The following is a 24,058-nucleotide window of genomic DNA, read 5'->3' as shown; positions in this document are numbered from 1 at the left end:
TATTATTTTTCATTGTCTTATAAACTCCTTGATTCAAACAAAACAAAATTAGATTAGATTTTAAGATACAAACATACTCGATACTTCCAATCATGATAAAATTAATATGGAACCATAATAGAAAGTAAATTGTACGTAAATAAACTGTACAATACAAGCATAATAATCGGTTCAAATATAGTGAAACATACTCACACAAAAATACTGTCGAAACAATGAATTCATTTTGTTAATGAATATTTTTACAAGAGTCAATGACCTACCTTGATGGTATTGAAAAACAGTAAACCTAGGTAAAAAGTGTTTACCAATCTATAAAGTAAGATTAATTGTTGTTCTTCTCATTTTAACAAATTTGTTAAATTCTCTACAATATCATTAATTATTTATAGTACATTTTAAATCAGTAATTACGACGATCCACGAGTTATTTAAGAAAAAATTATTGTTCGGAGTATGTCTCCGGATTGGAGATAAACGTCGACATGCAATCTCCGTAGAGTGACGCATCAATAATTTTTTTTTTTAATATTGGTATTTAAATATTTGAAATGATGCTAAATCTTTACATAGTACTAATAAAGTCGCCGCCTTTCTAGTCACTTATATAAAATACGAATGTGAATGCAGTTTTCAGCAATAGATAGATTGATTCAAGAGGAAGGTTTATATGTATGATATATGCGTGTTATATTATCGAGCAAGCCGAGAAATTCAAAGATCAAAAGATTTGCGTGCGAATGCAGGACGGGTCGCTAGTAAACTATAAAAAAGAAAAAAACATCTGTAGAATCAATAAATTTTATTATGCATAAAAACAGTATGTTAATTAATATATATTAATACGTATATAGATTTTTCAACTAACATTTATATGACTGACATCATGCTATCGATTTCGTGAATTATATATATTTTAATAAAATTATGCAGTATGGAATATTAATATGCATTTTTTTTAATATGAATATGGATTGGTTCACCCGTCTGCGATAACGGTTTGTGCTGGCGGGGCATCAGTGGAAGATGATAAAATTAGTATGAGGTCAGGTCAGTTAGCCCATCGTGATAAATTCACTAGGAATTTATCAAAATAGTTTCCACAGGAAACCGTGTGGAGGTCAAACTGACATGGTTCTTTGTTGACAATGGGGTCAACAGTCCACATTACTAACAATCCCCTTCACCCAATTAATTAATCTGCATTGCAATATATGTCTCTCGTACCATATAATAAACTTAACAAAACTTTATTAACACTATGCTAAGTAATAATAATATAAACAAGGCAAGTCAATTTTGGTATTGGTACATAAAAATGTCTTATTACCGGGTTCAAAGTGACAAAATTGTGACTAAATAAAAATCAAACGACCAATCACAGCCAAGAGTGACTGTGTGGGTTTCCTTAGATTTTATCGCTTTGGACATTTTATTCTAAGACTATAAATTAATGCAAAGAGGCAACAATTTTATCTTTCACTCACATTGCATTGATGTTTGACAATGTTTTATTATTAAAAATACGTTTTCGTTTTAACAGTATTTTTCTTAAAACTTTTGAAATGTAGTTCCTGTATTCACCAAGGATCTTTTTCATATAAAATAATTGCATAAAAATAAGCTAAATTCAATAAAATTTGATATTATAAGAACTTTTCTATTTGAAAGAACGAAAGAGAAATTTTATTTGAAATCTGTTTTGAAATTATCCAAATTTGTAAAACTTTGAAATAATGTTTTCAAATTTCTATTGATATAGAAACACGTATGTTTCTTTTCATTCTATAATAAATATTTATGAATTTTTTCGACAGCTTACATTACATTTCTGACACTTTTTTATGAATAAAAAAATATGTATAAAATATTTATTAATAAATATTATATAACTAATTGTTATTATTTGGTAATTAAATTATTATAAAAACACCCAACTAATATCTATCTAATCTAATTTACCTATTATATCTATCTAATCTAATTTTCTGAACTGCAACTTCAGATGACTACAATAGGCCACAGCAAACTATTCAGCTTTTGCCCATAAGACTTTTTTTATTATTTAATACCGACGCGGCCAAGGTTGTAATACGGATGGCAGTTACTTTTGTTGGTCGAATTCAATTAACGAGGTCAAGCAGTGTTGAATGACGTAGATGGATTAAGATGAGCTGGGTATATAATAAGTGTAGCGTTACTTCATAAGTACATCTTACTAGATATTATGAGATATAGTGAGACTTTTGAATGTATGGAAGTCAATCTATATTATTGTAACTTGGGGTGGTCTAGTGCTACAAAGGTAATTACTATTTGCAAATTGTCGCCCTGCTTCGTAATCACAACTAAAGTGAGCCTTACCAAGTGTGAGATGTCGGCCTAATGTTATGCATTATAGTGCATTAGTAATAATAATAATAAAAATAATCACAGGACAATTCCCACAGCGCCATTTAGACCCAAGTTAAGCTAGCTAAGATTCCTTGTGAAAATCTATACAGAAATCCTATATTCAATATTGAACATTATTGAAAGGCATTTATTACTAAAAGGCATTGTATTTAACATTGAACGTTTTACAATTTTAGAAATACCTTAAATGTTGGGTACCTGGATGGATACATATAATGGATGGATGGATAATCTATCGTATCATTTACGGCGGTGAAGGATATTCACGTTTTGTAATGTCTAGCAGTATGATCTAGCGGTGTAGTACATCGCTTTAAGTCCGATAGTCGCAACTTCGATTCCTCGCAAGGTACAAACATTTGTATGATTGTTCCTATATATTGATATATATGATCCGTCTGGTTTTTTCTATGTATGTATTCACAAAAAAAGATCTATGAATTTATAGCAGTAATCTAATACCCATAATACAGGCTCGCCTTATCTTGGAACTAGATAGCGTGTGAATTGTCCGTAAATATTATTATTATGGTAGTATGTAACACAAAAATGGGAATTCAAATAGAGTTCTAAGAAAATAACCTATTTATTATTTACCTTATTTATTAATCAATTAAATAATAACAAGTCCTTTGATTATAATTGAGTAGATGCAATAACATTAATTGAAATTATAATTTAATATTTAACAAAATTGTCTAGCTAGTATAAAAAAGATATGTTATCATTCTTTACAAATTACATCGAATACTAATTATTTTATTTAAAAAATATAACTTTTTACAACTAATATACATTTTGGCGAATCTTAATATTTTTTACACATAGCTGTGTTGTTGAAATACTGACAGCATAGTTTTTATTTTCAGCATAGTTTTAAAACTCTAGACTAATATTTTGTATTTAGAACATTTTATATCCTATATTTTTTTTATAAAGCAACATTTGGTAATTGTGGTACAATCTTAGCTAAATAATTATAATATTTTTTTTTAATTATATTCATCGGTTGTTGACACGATACCAAATATATGGTATATTCTACTTTATTGTTATGTAACATTAAATTGAGATTTATTTGTGTAGAACCTCCATATACCAATTAGATAAAATCTCTTATAAATTTAAATAGAATGTTAAAAATTATTAACCATACATAATTAAACAATAAAATTTGTTAATAAATTTTATTTCTAATATTCTAATATATATTTCTTGTATTATAAAAGTATTAAATAAATATTATTACAAGCAGATATAACATAAATGTATAACATGAACGTGAATAGATGGAAAAGGACAACCAAAGGACCAAAGGTGGATAGATTCTGTGAAAGATGATACGTTTAAATTAAAAGAAGAGTAAGTTCAGATATGACGGCTGATAGAAATCAGTGGAAGTAGAGAACAAACTGCTCCGAACCCAAATGGATAAAGAAAAGGTTATGATGATTATAAGCATCTCCTTAGATATAAATCCTGAACATTCTGCTAGGTGATACATATTGAAATATTAAGAAACTATTTTTGAACATAAATTTAGTAATGATGGTACTTGATTATAGGGAATATATAATCTCAAATCATTATTATCATTTATATTATTATCATAAGACAGAATAGTTTAATCTTATTAATATCTCTTTATTCAATGTTTAATATAAATAATTATTTATTATATTTACATATATTTTGGGATATATTAAAGTATATTTTCAATTTTTAAAATTAATTTAAATTCAACAAGATTATATTACAAAAATATCATAAATAAAAATATTAAGATATTTAGATCAAAATAATTTGTTTTATTGATACCACAATTATTTTCATGCAATCAAGAAACTTTATTACTATAAATATAAAAGATGAATTAAACATGTTATTAACACAATACCACCATAACATTACGAGACGTAACAAAAAACTTGTTCGTGGAAGATACTACTCCTCAATGATTCAGGCTTGAAGATAGAATATAGTGTACATTAGTTACCATTACACTTCTTACTATATTATGAATAAATAGCTAAACAGATTCGAATGATATTTCTTTTCTTGGAAGGTGAGTTCCAAAAAGAGTGTAGGAAAATTTTAAATTAGTATTCACTCATATAATGTCGCGACTAGTATTAAAAGAATATATTTTTTAGACAAATAACAATTAAATTAATTTATAATACAATAATTTATACGCGTGTTTTGATAACCGACTTCAATCTCAAAAACTACTCAGATCAAAATAAGGGACCACACGAGAAATACCAGCTTTCAAATAAAAAATAATCATCAAAATATAGAATAAGAAAAAGTTCTGAGGTAAAAAAATATTTGAGTACCTCCTTTTTTTTTGAAGTCGGTTGAAAAGTCGCCTTTTTATATTATATTAAGTACGTACTTAATAATAGTAATATCATTCTCAGATGACAAATAACTGTAGTCTGTGGTTAACCAATGGTATTCAATAGATGTGTTTTATCTGTCCACCTGACTGCAATTTGATGCATTTGTTTACAAGTTGGTAACTAATAAAGCACTTATATACAAACATAGAATTCCAACTGATATACCGGCAAATACTTTAAATTAGAAATCATTTACAACAGGCATAAATAAATTACGAATTATTGGCAAAATACAGGTTATATTTTAATTTTTTTCTCATATTCGTCTATCTCCTTTGTAATGATGGAAAAGCAAAAATCCTTATACCGTACGGCCTAGTCTGCTTTTAAAATTTTTTATGATTATATTTTTAAATAGAATTTACAAGATTTTTATTAAAACCTTTAGGACAATTCAATTCTAAATTAAAAAATTCTGAAAACTTGTCGAGGCCTTGTTCTGAATTTAAATATTATAATAATATAGCCATGTCAGATATTAAACAGTACCTAATTGGAATGTATTTATTATAATATTAAAATTAAAAGTATTTTTTTAATACAATTTAAAATTAATTAAATTTCGAATATCTTTACAATCACCGATACAATTTCCAGCCAGTATCAAAAACAGTAGTTTTTTTATTCATGGAAAAGGCAAAGAACCATTAAATACATGTATCACTATTTTTTTCTATGCAATATAATTATGAACAAGTTATTGCAATATTTTCATAAGACATAACACAACCAAACTCAACTAATTAATTATAAAGGAATTAGCCTCTTGGTCCGTCGCAGTCAGCAGCATCCGCAGGTCGCTCAGGAGTCAACCGTGCCCTCAATCAGCGTTTATGATCTGGAACAAGGAATTTTACTCTTTAATCTATTAAGAAAAATATCAAATAAGGGGGTCAAAGTCCTGAGCGACCTGTGGAACCGAGGACAGTGTATTGTAGTAACAAATATGATTAAGAGTCATCAACAGATTAAAACTATAAAAGATTTAACCCACAAAACTGGCATACTCATCATAGAATTAACATGAAAATAAGTCCAATACGTTACAATATGAATCATTTGAATTAGATCATAAATATTGCGCAACATGTTTCCTAAAATATAATAAGTACAGACAAATTGTAAACACGAAAAAAAATTGTTCCATATATTTTCTAAATTCGATTCTATTAGAATTAAATTCGTAACATAACGTTATATGATATTATGCACCATATATTTGGAGACCTTTTAACATACATTTGTACACGTGTTTGCGAAAAAAAGCGTATCTGCTAGATCTTCGGTGAAACATGTGCGCGCTTATATTTTTCAATAAACTGAACTACATAAAGATTATGTTGCAAACACATTTGATCTTTAAACCCCTCGATGTCACAAATCCACACAGGGTCAGGATGTGTTCGAAGTTTAAATAATTTTCAAAGTGCTAATTCCTTTTTCGAAATTTAAACACGCGTATTTGATATTTGCACTTTATGTAGGTTTATAAATATTAGTTTAAACTTTGAACGCATAGTTTTCAGTTTTATAGTGTTCAAAGTTCGAACAACTTTCAAAATGAAAATTCTTTTTCCGAAATTTAAACTCGTGCATTTGATATTTGCACTTTATGTAGGTTTATAAATATTAGTTTAAACTTTGAACACATGCTTTTGAGTTTTATAGTGTACGAAGTTCGAACAACTTTCAAAATGTAAATTCATTTTTCGAAATTTAAACTCGTGCATTTGATATTTGCACTTTATGTAGGTTTATAAATATTAGTTTAAACTTTGAACACATGCTTTTGATCTTTATATTTATTTTCCTATGATGTTGAACAGCATTATAGTCATCAAATGAATTTGTAACGTCCGTGGTATCCTTATTTATTCCTGAGGACTAAGGATTCATAAGTCTATACTTTGTAATTTAACTACTATACCTCACACCTCGAGGTCGACTACTTGAAGGCAGAGATACCAAACCAGATTACTTTGTATAATCTGGTCATGGTACGTATTCCAATATTTTGCACATTCTGCATTGAAAAATTCTGAATTTTGATCGCAGTAATCGGTGGCTTATCCGGTACTTGTGAACGAGTGTCGCTTCTAGAGACTGGTATGCTCTAATCATTACGAATGATTTTAACTCTAATGAATTAGTGCTAGTTGGTAGTTTACACCAATTATTTAAAACAGCAACACGCAAGTTTCTTTCTATTTCTTCTTGTGATGAGAGAGCTTTTCACATGATTACAAGAATAAGTAATGACTATACAAAAATGCTTAAATTAAAGTTTATTTCTATTCTATTTTTTCGTCATTTATGAAGAATCACATTTACATAAATATAACTTTGTAGTTTAATTGCGTAAGTAGTTATTTTTAATAATAAACAAACGAAAACGCACATCATGGCTGACGTACCGGCCGAGCTGCATACATGTAACATACAACAAACAAATGTTGCTACTTGGTACGAACCTTGCTTATATATATATATATATATAAACATATATCTATAGTATAAGCGATTTGACACTTACTCAATCCCGTTTAGGGTTGCCAACATCTTTTCATAGTATTAATATAAAATGAAGTCGCCGCGCTGCCGCTGTCTCTTCGTTTAGATTTTTAAAATACGCAACAGATTAGTTAGTTCTAAACTTTCGTGTTTAATATACATTATTTATATAGGGTCTTAACACTAGCCGTGATCAGAGATCAGTGGTTAGAGCAACCTAGTCGGAACGTCGAGACTTCGAGAGAGATAAATACCTTTATTTGTCGTAAAATTATTCGTGTTAAGACCCGGTTAATAATATAAATAACGCAACGGATTTTAATGCAGTTTTTAGCGATAGATAGAGTGATTCGAAAGGAAGGTTTATATGTATAATACATGTACATGTGTATGTTTTTTTTACATTTAGAACTAATTTAGTCATCATGAAGGAAGATATTTATATTTGTGTATTTGTGTGGTGTTAGTGGTGATGGAATGTTGCACCCGAATGCACTAACTAGGCACCAGTTGAGAATGATCAAGATGAAGCCAGGTCAGTTACCCGCACTGTGGTGAATTCTCCTCTTTTGTGGAATTAACCACAGTGGTTTTCAGGGTTGCCGCGTGGATATGACCTCTTATGCTACCTATGGTATCCTTTCATTCTCTCTCCTCTCTATAATAATGTATTTAAATAATTTAAAATTATCAGGGATTTTTAATTATATACATTTTAAAGTAAGAGGAAATTATAAATGTAGTTTAAGGAAATTTTAAAGTTTTCAGGGATATTTAAAAACAACCCCATGACTAAAGCTCGACATTACAATACAATAAAATGCTGTCAGATATAGGACATAGAGTTGATTAATGTAACATTTTTGTAAAATTTAATTCTATTAAACTATTATGTTATATTTTTTTTCATTAGGTATAGAAAGTAGTTCAATATATTTTTCGTTAGATCTATAGTAGGTTGTAGTTGTTATACGTCATGGGGGCTTAATAACATTCGACTCTACTCTTAACGCCTTAGCGTTGGAATATACACAACCTAATATTAATTTTTTGGTTTAAAAACCAAGAATGTATAAGTTTTAGAATATTAATAAAACGGAACGTATATATATCGAAATTAATATTACAAGTATAGTTAACGCTTATTTTGTAATTTAATTACTCATAAAATATTGAACCGATCTAAAATAAGTTATATTTCTTCTAATTGGATAGCGCTGTACAACTAGTACACATATTTGAAATGGTAAAATTTAACTTATTCTAGTAATAAATACAAGTAAAAAACACCATGGTAATCATTTCTTCACCTACAGACAGCTAAAATAGAGGCTGTATTCTACGTAGACGACGCCTCTAGTTGCGTCTAGTTTGTTTTACAATTAAAATTGTAAACTACCAATAGTAAGTAGTAGAATCATACTGGTGGTGTTGTGTAGGTGTCAGCCCTGTGCTCACGCCTGTGCTACACACACAAACACACAAATTGCCAACCGGTCGATTGACGTCAACGGTGGGTGGAGGCGGTCGTATAAAAAATATAAAGCTATCGGCTTACTACAGCAAAACGAGACCTAACCATAATAAGGCATTGTTTCAACTGGTCCGACAATTAACGATTTATTTGTCTTCGAGTTAAGCACGTTTTTGCTGTTATTATCCGGAATCTCATTATGGAGTCACTGGATTTGTTTACGATAATCTGTTATAATCTAATCTAGATATTGTATCGAAATCACATATTTTTGCCCTGTATTTGGCTATCAACCTCTTTATACTCACAATAGCATTATGACACGATTCATTGACTGAAAAGTAAATAGTTACCTAAAAATGACAATCATTCGCTTACTATTTTTTTTATCTTGAAACTGTAATACGCAATTTTTATTTGTTATTGTGATATATATTACGTATATTACATCTATATATATTACGTCGTGACCCTTGATTTCTCCTTCTATTACCAAATAGCCAATCAAACCACAGCCCTTTTTTGTCTACAGCGAAAGTTTATTAATTTTGCAGAAAGACACTTTTTGATTGAAAAAATGTTTTGTTTTGAATGTATATAAACTATCGCTGTGATAAACTAGATTAATGCAATATGCCTGCAATAAATGCACACACGCGATGCCGGGGTCGTTAATCCGTATAAAAAGTGATATTTATATTTATTATACTCTTAGCCTTCAATGTATAATTAATTTTTTCACACTTTTTCAGTTAAATACATTTTTTCCTGGTTACTAAACTTATTGTACAATACGTCAGTATATGACGTACTGTACATTAATACTTCCCCATCAATAGCTATTGGATATGGATACTAATTATAAATATATAATAATATACCTACACTATAATAACAGATAGGTTTGACAACTGTCCACGTTGGGGGTAAAAGGGAATGTTAGTAATATGGACTGTTGATGTTGACTGATGATCTTGTTGCTAGCAATGTACCATGTCAGGCTCCCCTGGAAACCATCGTGATATATTTTTAGTGAATTTGAATGGGCTAACTGACCTGACTCGTCATATCATCCTCCACTGATGCCCCGCCAGCGTAAACCGTTAGCGCCGGCGGGTGCACCATTCCATTATATTCCGAAAAAACTGTCCACGTTGTGGTGAACGCAATTGTTGACATGCCCAACTTTTGCTAGGCAGGCTGCTGCTGCAGAAATTCTTTATTCAAATAATTTTAAATTTAAGCACGTTTGAATTCAAAGTCATTCGGAAAGCTTTCTCATCTATCAGAATTAGCAAGAAACTTGCATGTTGCTTTCTTAAATAATTGTTGAATCTTAACATTTTTGAGGGCTTTTAAGTTGGGATATTTAATACTACACATTTGGCGTGTCTGAGTATCTGAAGATGCAATACAACAGTCAGAGTTCACCTTTTTTTAAATCTCTTTTTGAACCGGTTCGTAAACCATTTTCCTATTGACGTAAGCAACACACGCAAAAGTATATTAAAAATTTTTGACGCTTATTTTTTATACAAAAATGAGTTATATTCAGGTATAATTTCGTTTTTTACTTAGATAATTATTAATAATGCTAATTATAGTATAGTAGTACAGTCGACGTCATCTTTATATCTCCTTTTAATTTTAACATATATAATTATCTAACTCGCGCAAATTCGTCTACATCAAACTAACTTAATATAATAATAAAAATATATTATTATATTTCACCCAATTTACATATATGTTATTCTGTTATATAAGCTAGGTATATATTACTGTAAAGTTTCAACAAAATCCGTTTAGTAGTTTTAGTGTCAAAGAGTAACAAACATCCATACTCGCAAACTTTCGCGTTTATAATATTAAGAGTAAAATAAAATTGTAAAATCGTAACGAAGCGAGAACTATCTGCTTGTCTCTTTGTTTGTATGTTAATGTTACAAGTAAAAATGGCTGAAGGAATTATGATAAAATTTTCACAGATATATAACAATATCGGTCAACGTGTAATAATAAACCTAGACACAGCGCCATTGAGAAATCGAACCAGCGACCATCGGAAATAAGGCGGTGTGCTAAACCGATACACCACTGAGGTAGTCCACTTATGCAAAATAAAATGAGGAATAGGGGCAATAAATAAAATTGTAAAAATTTCAATAAGCCATGTGTAATTGTATTAGTTTATTGATAATATAATTTATCATCAATTGGTCCATCTCCTATACACGCAGACGAAGTCGCAGTCATCACTAGTATACAAATGAGAGGACAAAACGACAGTAATATGTTTAACGTCAAAATTTTAAAAGTATAACTTAATTTTGTTACCAACTATTAATCATAAACTCGTTTACCTCAAAAATAGCCTATTCCGTTGAAAATGGTATTACTCTTGATATGTAGGTAAGTAAAATTTTACTATACATCATTATTACATGTTTACTTACACAATTATGTTAAGTTTATATTAAGTTGACTGTACTGCATAGGTACAGTAGGTTTGCGGTTTTCACATATAGACATGAGTAGGTAGGTAATTCTGACTCATTTTTTGGTTATGGCTCATTGTGTGGCTGTGAAATTATGGGCACAGAGGCGGAAAAACTTTAATCCTCATCAATGGCAACTCATGGGCGGTAACGTAGGTATTAAAACGTATTTTGTGACGCCAACTTAAACAAAAAAAGCCATCATCAGCTTGTATGTGATTTCAATGATACAGTAATACCTATTGGGAGATTAATTTAGTCATGTATCTGTAAATCTTAGAGGGACGTTGATTTTTAATAATAAGGACTGTCAGTGCTATTTCTGAATGTACCATGTTAGATCAACCTCCACGCGGTCTTCCTATGAAACCATCGTTACATTTGTTAGGATGGATAATCTAACTTGATGTCATATTCAATCTACTATAGTACATTATCTACTAGCTGTTCCCGCGACATCGTCCGGTTGGTATTTAACTTTATTTTTCTAAATTAAAAGATATATTTTTTAAATAAATGTAGCCTCAGTTACTCCTTATTACATCAGCTACCTGCCAAAAAAAGTTCCGTTAAAATCGGTCCAGCCATTTCAGAGATTAGCCGGAATAAACAGACAGACAGACAAAAATTGTAAAAAATGTTATTTTGGTGTATGTTAGAAAATGCCATGAGGCATTAAGTCCGGCATGTATACAATTTTATGTGAAAAACAATAAATAAATAAAACTACAATGTAAACAAACTGAAAACATAATTAAATATTAAACAAGTGGACACACGTCACTTCTGTCATTACAAACTGTTACAGTTAGTGATGTTCCGATACAAGTAAATAACAGTAAATACTCGATACTTTTGTTGCGATTCCAAGTATTTTTGGTATCTAATCAATCTTGTGCCATGATTTTCTAAAATAACATGAGAAGAATAAATATATTTTTTTGACAGTTGCTAAGTGACAAAGCAAAATTACTAAAAATCTTTAGGTAGTCCTTGCGCTAAGGATTCTGTTGTAGACTATAAAAGATTTTTTGAATAAAATATAATTAATTGACATGTTACTATATAACTGATATAAACACTTGGATATTTTTTTTTGTAAATACATACATAATATACGTAGAAAACACCCAGTCTGACATAAACAATCATCTCTAGTGTATTGATATTGATAGTTGAGACAGGATAAGATATAGGAAAACGTCTGTAAATTTACTTATAACAAACAATTGTTACAAAAATGATAAATGTGAAGATATCGATACTTGCTACAGATGGCACATCCCTATAGTGACAGTATTATATTACAAAGTAAATTTACTTATATCAAACAATTGTTACAAAATTACACATTCGCATGTGACACGCATCTCACGGTCGGCGTTGACGTCAGAGAACACGACCTACGTGGTGGGGTCAACATTGTATCAAATATTTGAAGATTGAAAGAACATGAACTATATTCATTTATAACCTTGGCTGCTCTATAATACACCTTTCCATGTTTTGATTTTAATTCTCGCAATACAAACATTTGTATATTCATGAAATAATATTTGTTTGTGCGAACTATAATATAAATTGTATCAGTTGGCATTTTTTTTAATATGAAGTTTATTATAAAGTGATCATATAATGAAGTAATAATAGTTCGAATAACTTTTTGTTATGAAAATATTTTTTTTCAATATTAATATTAATAATAAATAAATCCTAGCATGCTAACGATGTATAACATGCTAGGATTTTTGTTTTTTTTAAAGTATGGTATGAAATTTGATGTATTTTATGTGATAATCTTCATTATGAATATCAAGAGACCTTTTTTTTTCGGTATACTGATTCGGAAATCATTAAAATGGCAGACTTAGAAAGAGCCTTCGGTAATGAATGTTACTAATTGATATCATTAAAATTACATATAAGTTAGACAATAAAAAGCCAAGTCTTCAAGGTAACCAAATTGAACATAATATTAAACACAAATAACTAACCTACATTTTTTTAACTTGATTCCGAAGAACTCTTAAAATTCTTATTGTTTATTTATTCAACACACAATACAAATGAAGACTGTGCAAAACAATGCATTTAACACTGTTTTTTAGTCTGTAGACACTTGAAACACCAGAAGTATCATGTACACAGTAGCGACATTTAGATATTCTTTTGAAAAACCCCATGCTCTAGTCTTTAGAGAGGAGGTAAGGGCATTGTTAGTAATGTGGACTAATAACTCTTTGGTAGCAATGTACCACATCAGGTTGAACTCCACGCGGTTCTCCCTGGAAACCATCGTCATAAATTCATGGTGAATATACCATGATGGGCTAACTGACCTGATTTCATGCTCATCTTATTATCCTCCATTGGTGCCCCGCCAGCGTAAACTCTTAGCGCAAGCTAGTGCATCAATATATTATTATTCTTTAAAAAAAGTGTAGAGAAATGTATGCATGCCCAAAACAATGGATAATGCAAACAATATTGTCACATTCTTTTTGAATTACTTGTCATAACATACCGATTTTTATTCTGTTCTAGTTCTATCTTTGAGTTCATTGGGCTCTTTATTTTTATTTTTTTTAATATAAATCCTTCGTCTTCACTCTCGAAGTGTAAACATAATAGTTTACATCTTTATTTTACGGTTAACGTTCCACTGTCATTCAGAATATTCATAACGAATAATATCGTAAAGAGAGTATAGTGTATATCAAGAAAGAGTTCCGTAGGTCACGTATTAAAAACAATTTAAATTGATACGGCCTTATTTTAAAATAATGTTTTTGCGTTTTGTAAATTTAAAGTAAGTTCTACCCGCTAAGTTTCAGATAGTCTTTTTATTGTATTGTGTAATAGCGATAATTTCATTGTTGTATTTCGGTCAGAAATTTGAAATAAACGGTTTAGAACCTAACACATTTTGAAACATATCTTAAAACTCGTATTATATTCTACTTTCTATACACAAAAAAAATGCAATATTTTTTGTGTACATCTAAATTGTTTATAAATTAATATCCTTTTATTTATTATAAAAGTTAATTTAAACTACATATTTAATAACGTTTATGTTCATTCAGTAGTTGATAACAGAACCCTAAAATACATATCCAACCAGTATAGTTCAATAAACCAATCTCAAGTATGACAACACACTCATAACCACATTAACCTTTAAAATAACAAAATATACCAACGTTAAGTAAATATTTAATCAGTAAAGTGTCATATCGATGGATTAAAAATACAAATATTTTTAATTTTTTATGTACTTGGAATCACAAACAAGTTGACGTCCTGCGTGATGGTAAACGGTAACTGTGTAAATATGAACAGCACTACGGGTATCACGTTATCATATGACACCCATGATACTGATTCTACTTATGCGTTGCCATTCCAGGGGACATAGATATCATACCTCTTATCCTGTAAAAAAATTTCACTACGTAATGTGACTCTACACCCGAAACCCAGCTTATAAAGCAAGAGGTGTGTTGATCATCATTACTAATATTATAAATGCGAAAGTAACTCTGTCTGTCTGTCTGGCTTTGACGCCAAAACTACTGAACCGTTTTAAATTAAATTTAGTACAAAGCTTAGACCCTGAGAAAAGACATTATAATTCGAAAAAGGGGTTGAAAGGGGAGATATAAGATTGTAACGTCATTTTTAAAATAAAAAACTTGAAAGTTAATATTTTTGGTCGTTGATTAAATATCAATAAATATGACAGTCATAATTTGAAAAATGTTACCCTTATGGGTAAAAACTAATTTCTCTCACATGCAATAAAATAACTTCTATTACAGATAAATGACAATTGATAGCTGGATGCCCTCATCTACAGACAGGAGCCCAACATAGGTTTCTCTGAGCTATGACTCTTCTGGATCACTGCTCTATAAGAAATATAAATATACATAGTAGAACGGACATATCACGAAATGATCATAGGAAAATGACTATTCATTACCAATAAAAAATGTTCAAGGAACTCATACAAAGTACCAATGACACCATTAACAGCAACGATTATAAGTTTTTATCAAACTTTTGGTATAATTCACTTATTACTAGAAAAATATTTTTTACTAATTTTAAAACTATAAATGTAAATTATTTTTATAACCGAAATTGAATCTATATTACGGTTTCTCATATTGTTTTGGCTGAATCCGCTTACCGCAGTATTAATCTTGTATACATTTTTTTAAACTATATGATTCTAAATATGATCAAGTGGTCCAGTGGTTTAGGGTATGCGCTAATAGATCCATCTGTCAATCACTCAGGACAAGTCTCTTTATAAGTATAAACCGATAGCCATATCTTTGTAGTTTCTTTGCTGTGTTGACATAATCATTAAAACAGAATTAAAAACATTAAGTAGATGTATTAACACGACAAATATTAAGTAGATATGGGTATACATACTTAATATTTGTCTATGGTATTTTGTGCTTATGGTACATGTTGTTTGTCTCTTTTCAGGATGATCTGGCAAGAAATAGAGCAATAATAGAAATAACTGCAAATAAAGATGAAGAGAAGAAGTAAGGTAAAAAAATTCATTTGTGGTTGATATAAACCACATATGATTTTTTTATGTAACTAGTATACCTAGCAAATCGACGGTCTACATGATGGAATAGGTAACGTCCACTACTGATATATAATCACTGTGCCACAGGGATCAAAAATTTAATTAATTAAAAATTATAACATTCGTAGTATCCTTATACAGTAAGTGTTTCATTGCGATATCTTTAAATAGGAAGACAGCTCATAAGCTCTCAATAAAGTTACTGTCTCTAGGCAGCTTGTTCCATTAAAACAAGATGCTTTGCGGCAGAAATTTCAATGCAATATTTCAACTTTTAAGTCCAAATACAGCTGCGGAAGTAGATAAAAGATGTATACGAACGACTTTGTGCAAAATTTCCCTCAATCACATGATCGGATATGGAAATAAAGAAGGAAGATTATGTATATATGAAAACATATAAGTCATAAAATTAGTTTTAGTTGTATATTATATTTATATATCTACTATATAGTTTTTATTGTCACAGTTTTTCGCCAAAAACGCTTATTTGTACGGTTAGCAGAGAATAAATATACATTAATAACACGTGTTTTGTACAATAAAGAATAAAAAAAAAAAAAAATTACGGCATAAATATACAAATAAGATGCAATACTGGCACGCATACATACATTATGCGATCTTGCACAAACTCATAACAATTGTAAATTTCATACATTCAAATGATTGCGCACAATTTGTTTATAGGAGGTGGCTATTAGCACCATAGAATTAACAAGCGTTACTCAACAGAGTTCAGTTAACGAGCGTGCCTAATTTAATTATGATGTACGCTACTTTAATTAATACAGTAGAGTTGTTAATTAAAAATTATGACGAGAAAAGTATCTAATAAGTAACAGAAAATTACTGAAACCTGTACGATTTTTTTCGGACTACTCTAATGCTGTTGGCCGCAGCTAGCCTTAACAGTTTCAGGGGGCGAGTGCAAATTGCACTTCAAATCCGCGGAAGCACTAATGGAGCGGCCGAAGGCCAACTTCCGCCTGACGAATACGATTTTACGCTGAGGGCACTGGTATCATCATTGGTACATCATTTGGAGTCGGCATAATAGAGTATAGTGTAGACTGGCATCATGTTATACCATGTATTTTTTTATATTTTATAGTGATAATAGGAGACTCACAGCCCAAGGAAGTAGTTAGTAGTACTAGTTTAAGCTCCTATCTCCCTCGTCTAACCATAATTAGTCCACAATATCATTCTCATTATTTATGTCAGAATTATAACTACAAAATCGTATACTGCCTATTTTAGATTATCGCACTTCTGGCATAAAGAAATATATCATTATTTTGACAAAACGTCCGTGCATTTTGTCAAAATAATACTACTAAAGTACACAAGAATTCGAAATATCTTTGCAGTTCTATTAGACTCCTAAATGCAATATTTTATCTGTTACATTTTCCTTATACAGATCAGTTAAATTTTTATTAATTATTACGTAGTATAAATATATGTCGCTTCCGCTCTCTTTTCGTTTAGATCTTTGAAACTACCCAACGGATTTTTATGTACACCCGTGTAAAGTTGGGGCGGGTAGCTAGTATTACATAATGTACAGAATTCTTATAACAAATCCTAACTTTGAGTTTATGGCCATATTCAATAGCGTAAATCTATAAATCACGCTATGGTCCTCAAACTACAAAACCAGTATATATTCATGTGTATCCCTTATTATTATCGAGTAGGCTGGTTTACGCCAATATCAGTAAAACAACGTGACATGTTGTCCGAGCTGTGATAATGATAACAAAGCTCTCTCGCTATCTGTCCTCGATAACCTCGAATGCTTAATCCATGAGTTTCCCTATAGTGACACGCTGGAAATAGCAATTAAACAGAAATAACAAAGGCACAGGACGTGTCACAAAAGTACTATATTATTACCAGACTACAGGGGAAGGTCCTTGCTACCAGTAATATAGAAAGAAAAGCAATTGATTCTCTACTAATAAAATTAATTTATAAAATAACAATAAAAAAATTTTATTTATTTTATATATTAATTTTATCGTATCCATAGAACTGCAATAAGGCTCATCATCATTTACATGTGTAGTTCAATTATGATATAAACTATATTATATGCATGTATGTCATATTTTATTAGCGTATGTATATCTATTTAATATATATTATATATCTTTTTTATTTAACTAAACTGCCTTCGAGTATCTCTGTACTTCCTAAGATTCGCTGGTATATAATGCTAAAAGCATTACGCCCGCCTATTGTACAATTGAATAAAGTTTAAATAAATCAATAAAAATTGTGTTATTATATTGTGTATATAATAGCAATACATATTCCATTAGGATAATGTATAAGTGTAAACTTATACATCATCATGAAATATAATATATATTCCACTTCATAAAATAGTAATATGTATTCCATTAGATGATACATTGTATTATAGTTAATTAACCACCATATAGTGGCTGTTGTGGTTAGTAGACCACTCGGCCATGATTCTATCTCAATAAACTAATTTACTAATGTATATTATCTTTATTATCTGTATGATACATGTAATAAAATCTTTATCTCTTTGTCTGTTCATATGTCTATTACTACATAGAAAGTTTTTCACAATATAGTTGTTTATTGTAATAAGTTTCTCGAAATACGCACGGTGGAAGACAGCCATTCATTCAGGTGATCAGGATGATATTTTAGTTTCTGACGGATAGTGTGATAGTGAAATTCAGCAACCGTTATTAATCCCAACATCTCCCCAGAATACTCTCCATAGAAGATCTACAGCATATTTTTAAGTAAAACATGTCTGTGCAATGGAGAAACTACATACATGTACCAATGTTATTGTGTTTACAATATAGAACGGTATAATATGATACAACAAGAGTACTAAAATCAAACGGATGCCAACATCCGTCATTAACGTGTAGCAGTGTCCGTGACAACTGGAGCGCTACCAGATTAGTTACACCATGAATAAGCCGTTAACAATCGTTTGAAAACCTTTTTGTATGCTTACCAACATTGTAATACTATAGAAGTAATATTTCCATGAAATACCATGAATATTTTATATAATAAACGTTCAGGGTGTTTTGAAAAAAATATTTCTTGTAGTATCCAACATTATATCCAATTCGGACGTACAAAATGTAATTTAAATATAAAATTATTATTCATTGTATAAGTTGTTCCTCTATTGATACTTAACCATTCATTGGCATTTTGTATTATAAGAATGAAAGCAATTTCATTTGAAAAAACCCTCTGTTTTCCACTACAGAAGCACAAGACTGTAATACATCTCGAGGCGATTAATATAAATTCATTACGTATATTAAATTACTGATATTATTACAATTATATTATGAAATTGATTTATGTTTATACTCCATTAACCTAGTCGATATGTCATATTAATAATATATTATGGATCATTAAAACCGATAAAGTAAATAAATAAAACAAAACTCGTTCAATGATATTTAATTATGTATCAATATTTTCAGTTATATGTAATAAAATAATACTATATTAATAGTATTATTCTATTATATACAATATGTATATATAATAGAATAATACTTAATCGTTATTTTTTTGCAGAACAAGATAATTCAGTGAAATTCTTTTTAGTTTATTGAAAGTGATAATGAAAATCTGGTGATAGTGTAGATGCATTTTAGGTTTTGTTCAATGGTAGTACCTACCGACTTTTAAACCGTAACATTTATTTGCTTAGCGTAAAAATGTGCATACCGTTTTACAATAAAAACAGATGTAAATACATAACCTCCAGGTAATCATTTTTTAAGACAATGTGCAACCATTTTTTTAAAATAACATTCCTATATTTTCCGGTGATAGTATAGCTTCATTTTAGGTTCTGTTCAAAAAGGCATGGCAGTACCAAATTTTAAACCATATGTTTATTTGCTCAGTGTAAATACCGTTTTACAATAAAGACAGATGTAATTAAATACATGACCTGATTCCCTGTATTAATAAATCCATGACTTGTTTACGCAAGTGCTGATGTTTGCATCTTGTTCGATTATATCTTATTCAATTATGAATTTCAATTAATCTCAGATGATTTATGTAAACAAACAGACAAGCATAACTACAATAGCATCGTTTAATGTTAGACTCTAACAATATATATTGAAATCTATATTAATTTATAAACATTGGTATATATAATTATGTATATGTACTGATGAAACACTATTAAAGCGCTAATAAAAATATGTTTATGTAGTTCGAAATTAAACATTTCTTATAAAACTAATATTGAAGAGAAAAATAGTGTAAATTGATTAAAATTTTATTAGATTCTTTTCGAGAGGTAATAAATAGACATACAGACAAACTTTCGATTCTATATATTAATATGGATGCCGTCACGTATATATATTGCAATTTTCACAACAAATAACGCGTATGTTCGTTAGTACATGAAATACAGTATACGAATTAGTTTTTAATTTAAAATATGTAAGTATGTTTTTTCTAATTAACTGATGCATTACCATTTGTACGCATGTATAGTTCATTTATATTTTTTTTTTCAATTTAATTCCTTTAAAATAGTCAACAAATTAATAACTACTTCATATTTATAAATATTCACTTATTGTTATTGTCCTTTAACATTTTTTTTAAAATACAATTTTTTTTTATTGTATGTTAATAAATTTTTTTTAAATTACTAATGTGGTTATACTTTCCACGAATAGTAATAGTATTAAAATAAATGTTTACTCAATGGCAATTAAAGTGTAGAACAATCTTATAAAGGATATTAGAGAAGTGAGATCCCATACCTACATTTTTTAATATACCGATATTCAACCGTATTGATACCGTTTGGGCGTATTGCAGATTACAGATTAATAAAGTGCATCCGTGTTTTTTATCGTTTCCTGTCATATCTATATATAATAATAATAATAATAATCTCAGGACAATTCACACAGCGCCATCTAGAGCTAAGTTAAGGCAGCTAAAGCTTGTGTTATGGGTACTAGATAGCTGACACATATATACATAGATATTTTTTGTTTGTAAATACATACATATTATACATAGAAAACAGACAGACCGATACAAACAATCATACTCATGAATACAAATGTTTGTTCCGTGCGAGGAATCGAACCCGCGACCATCGGTCGTAAAGCGGTGTGCTAGACCGCTAGACCACCGAGGTCGTCAAATGTATATAATTATTACGTTCCTATATAAAAGACGTTAAAATTGACGGCATCGCTAGCCTAGCGGTTTAGCACACCGCTTTACTTCCGATAGCCGCGGGTTCGATTCGTCGCACAGTGCAGACATTTGTATTTATGACTATGGTTGTTTGTATCGGTCTGGGTGTTCTCTATATATATTATGTATGTATTTACAAAAAAAATATATCTAAGTATTTACATCAATTGTCTAATATCCATAACACAAGCTCTACTTACCGTGAGACTATATGGCGCTATGTTAACTGTCTAGGAAAAAATGTCAATGCAATGGTAAAGTATCTACAGATTTTTGGGAATTTTCAAATTTAGTATTAATATAAATCTCTTAATTATAATTATTATTATAATATTCGAGAATGCGTAAAATGTATAAATAATAATAAGCTTATGTTATGGATACTAGACAATTGATACTAATACATAGATATTTTTATTTTCATTCGTAAATACATACATAATATACATAGAAAACACCCAGAACAATACAAACAATCACAAATATAGGTAACTCTAAAATTAACAATTTATATTTTAAAAAAATACTTTACGAAATTATTATAGTATTGTTGTTCTTTTTACTCGTATATATCTATATAAGAAAGATACTATGTATTTACGTAATGACAATACGTTTGTTATCTTTTTTTATAGCTACAGTCTGATAACAATACAGCAGGTAGGTATTAATGTTCGTAGAGGAAATGCTTTTCTGTGACTTATTTCATAATAGTAGAATACAGTCCATATGTTATTGCTATTAAATCTTTTTGTAACATTATTATTTATTACTCGCGAATACTCACAAACGTTCACAAGTTTTTAGATTTTTTTGAGGTAAACAGATTAAGATTCATTCATCTGTATAGTTGTAAATGCTAACAAACAGACATAGCGAAAGGCTTTCGCATGTATATTAGTATAAATTCATGTACGGTTTAGATTATAAACAATTTATTTATTATTCGTAAAACTAATACGATTAAAAATAAAACATAAATTGTAAATAAATATTTGATTTTTAAAAATAGCAAACCACAGATAATATAATAACCTAACATGCTATGCTTTTATTAAATATAAAAAATGTATTTCACTGTTTTAGTTTTACAAAAAACAAGCTGCATCCTGCAATTTCTAGATAAAAGGTAGCCTTCGACCAAAGGTGTCCGTCCTCGGGATAAAATCTATCCTCATAACATTATTGAGATAAGTTCAGCCGTCTAGTTGTGAAACGATAACAAACGGACAGACAAACAGATAATAGATAGACGGGCAAACAGACACACTTTCGCAATAATAATATTAGTATAAACAATGTTAATAATATTTTTAAATAAATTGGAGATGGCAAAGGAAGATATTTTGAGAATGGGTGATTTTGCGGTACTTATTAAAACACCTGGCACAAGGGCAACAAGAATACCGCATACCTACAACAGTAATTATACTCGACGTCGAAACGATTAAAATGGCGCTTTGCATTAAATCATCAATTCTTTAAAATTAATTTTTATTAAAAGATTAAATTATGACGATTAAGTACGAGCTATGTATGTTAAGTAGGTCAATAATCAAGTTAATACTTAAACAATTATTTGGTTAATAAACATTACGCCGTATATGGATTTGTTTGATCATTTACCAACTATTTAGGCTACGTCAATATATTTATTAATTAAAATTAGACTTTAAACTCAAATGGGTAAAGATTTAATTAGATTGTGATTATCGTATGCCATCATTCTTCAATTTATGTTATATACCTATTTATATTCCAATAGGTAGCATCTTATTTATTTAATTCTCTATATAGATTATAAAAATAATACAGATAAAATAGACTCGTAATAAATATATCAATATAACTAAATATCTTTTACTTTTTAACCAATATATGTATTAAATGTGAAAACTATTTTTATTTGAGAAATATGTTATGATAATTAAATACAATCACTCACCTTTTTCGTCATAGTCGGTGATTCGAACTCGTCATCCTCGCGACTCGAGAGTGTGGAACACGACGAGCAAGCGGAGTCGGCAGACAAAGACCTCGACCTGAGCCAATTAACTTCCTCCTCAGTCGCGCCCACTGCGACCACCCCATCAGAATAGTCGCTGACTACCACGCTGGGAGTTCTGACGCATCTTCCTCTAGTCTCACAACCTTCGCTGCCCCTCCTTCCTAGCTCAACTATATGGGCTTCCACCAGTGTCCTCTCCTTTCTAGGGGACATGATATCTGGGGGTGGTGTGATATCCCTCGGGTGAGAATGCCTTCTCCTAGTTTCCAGTTCCACAGCGGAGTCGTCGCTCAAATCGCGGCTTCTTCGCCTGACCGCGGCTCTGTCGTCATCATCAGACGAGGTTATGTCCTCCTGCGGTGAACTGGCTCGCGGTGGACGTAAATACTGCATCGGTGCTGGTTCGAAACGCTTGAGTAGCTCGGAAACGCGAGGTTGCGCATGTCTGGGAACGCGGCCGTTCGGCGGCGCGCGCGCAGCCGCACTGATGCTGGGACGGCGTGGTGGTGACGTCGGTTCCCTTGCATGCGCAGGCGCAACTCCTGCGCCAAGTTTCAAGTAGAACAGGCTGTGACTTAGCGCCTTCTCGCGGAGTACTCGACGGAAATCCTCGGGCGGTGACTTCTCAAGACGTGGCATTTTACTGAAATTGTATTGAATAACAAATTTATTTGTAATTCTATTCTAATACATACTAGCGACCCGCCTTAAATGTAGAGATGAAATTATTTTCTCTCTATTAATATTTTAAGAATAGTCCATGTTATTCGTTGATAATGATTCTATAAATGTTATTTCTAAATCGGTGTAAAAACTAAAGAAGCAAATATTTCGTCTTTCTAATATTAGTTTAAATTATCT

The 24,058-nt window shown here is 30.2% G+C and overlaps 1 protein-coding gene across 1 annotated transcript in view; it reads right to left on the bottom strand.

Annotated features, from left to right (window-relative positions):
• LOC131855396 (inositol-trisphosphate 3-kinase B) overlaps positions 1–24,058 on the bottom strand; it is a 150,176-nt gene that overhangs the window by 104,293 nt on the left and 21,825 nt on the right. The window contains exon 3 of the mRNA XM_059206680.1: positions 23,135–23,840. Within this exon, the coding sequence (XP_059062663.1) occupies positions 23,135–23,836 (702 nt within the window). The 5' untranslated portion in view covers positions 23,837–23,840. The remainder of the gene's footprint in view (positions 1–23,134; positions 23,841–24,058) is intronic.

This window comes from Achroia grisella, unplaced genomic scaffold (genome assembly GCF_030625045.1).
Source record: "Achroia grisella isolate CSIRO2021 unplaced genomic scaffold, CSIRO_AGI_Agris_v1 utg1062, whole genome shotgun sequence".
NCBI classification, from domain to species: Eukaryota; Metazoa; Arthropoda; class Insecta; order Lepidoptera; family Pyralidae; genus Achroia; species Achroia grisella.
Note: the sequence above shows the minus strand (reverse complement) of the source record. Positions and strands in the feature narration are given on the sequence as shown.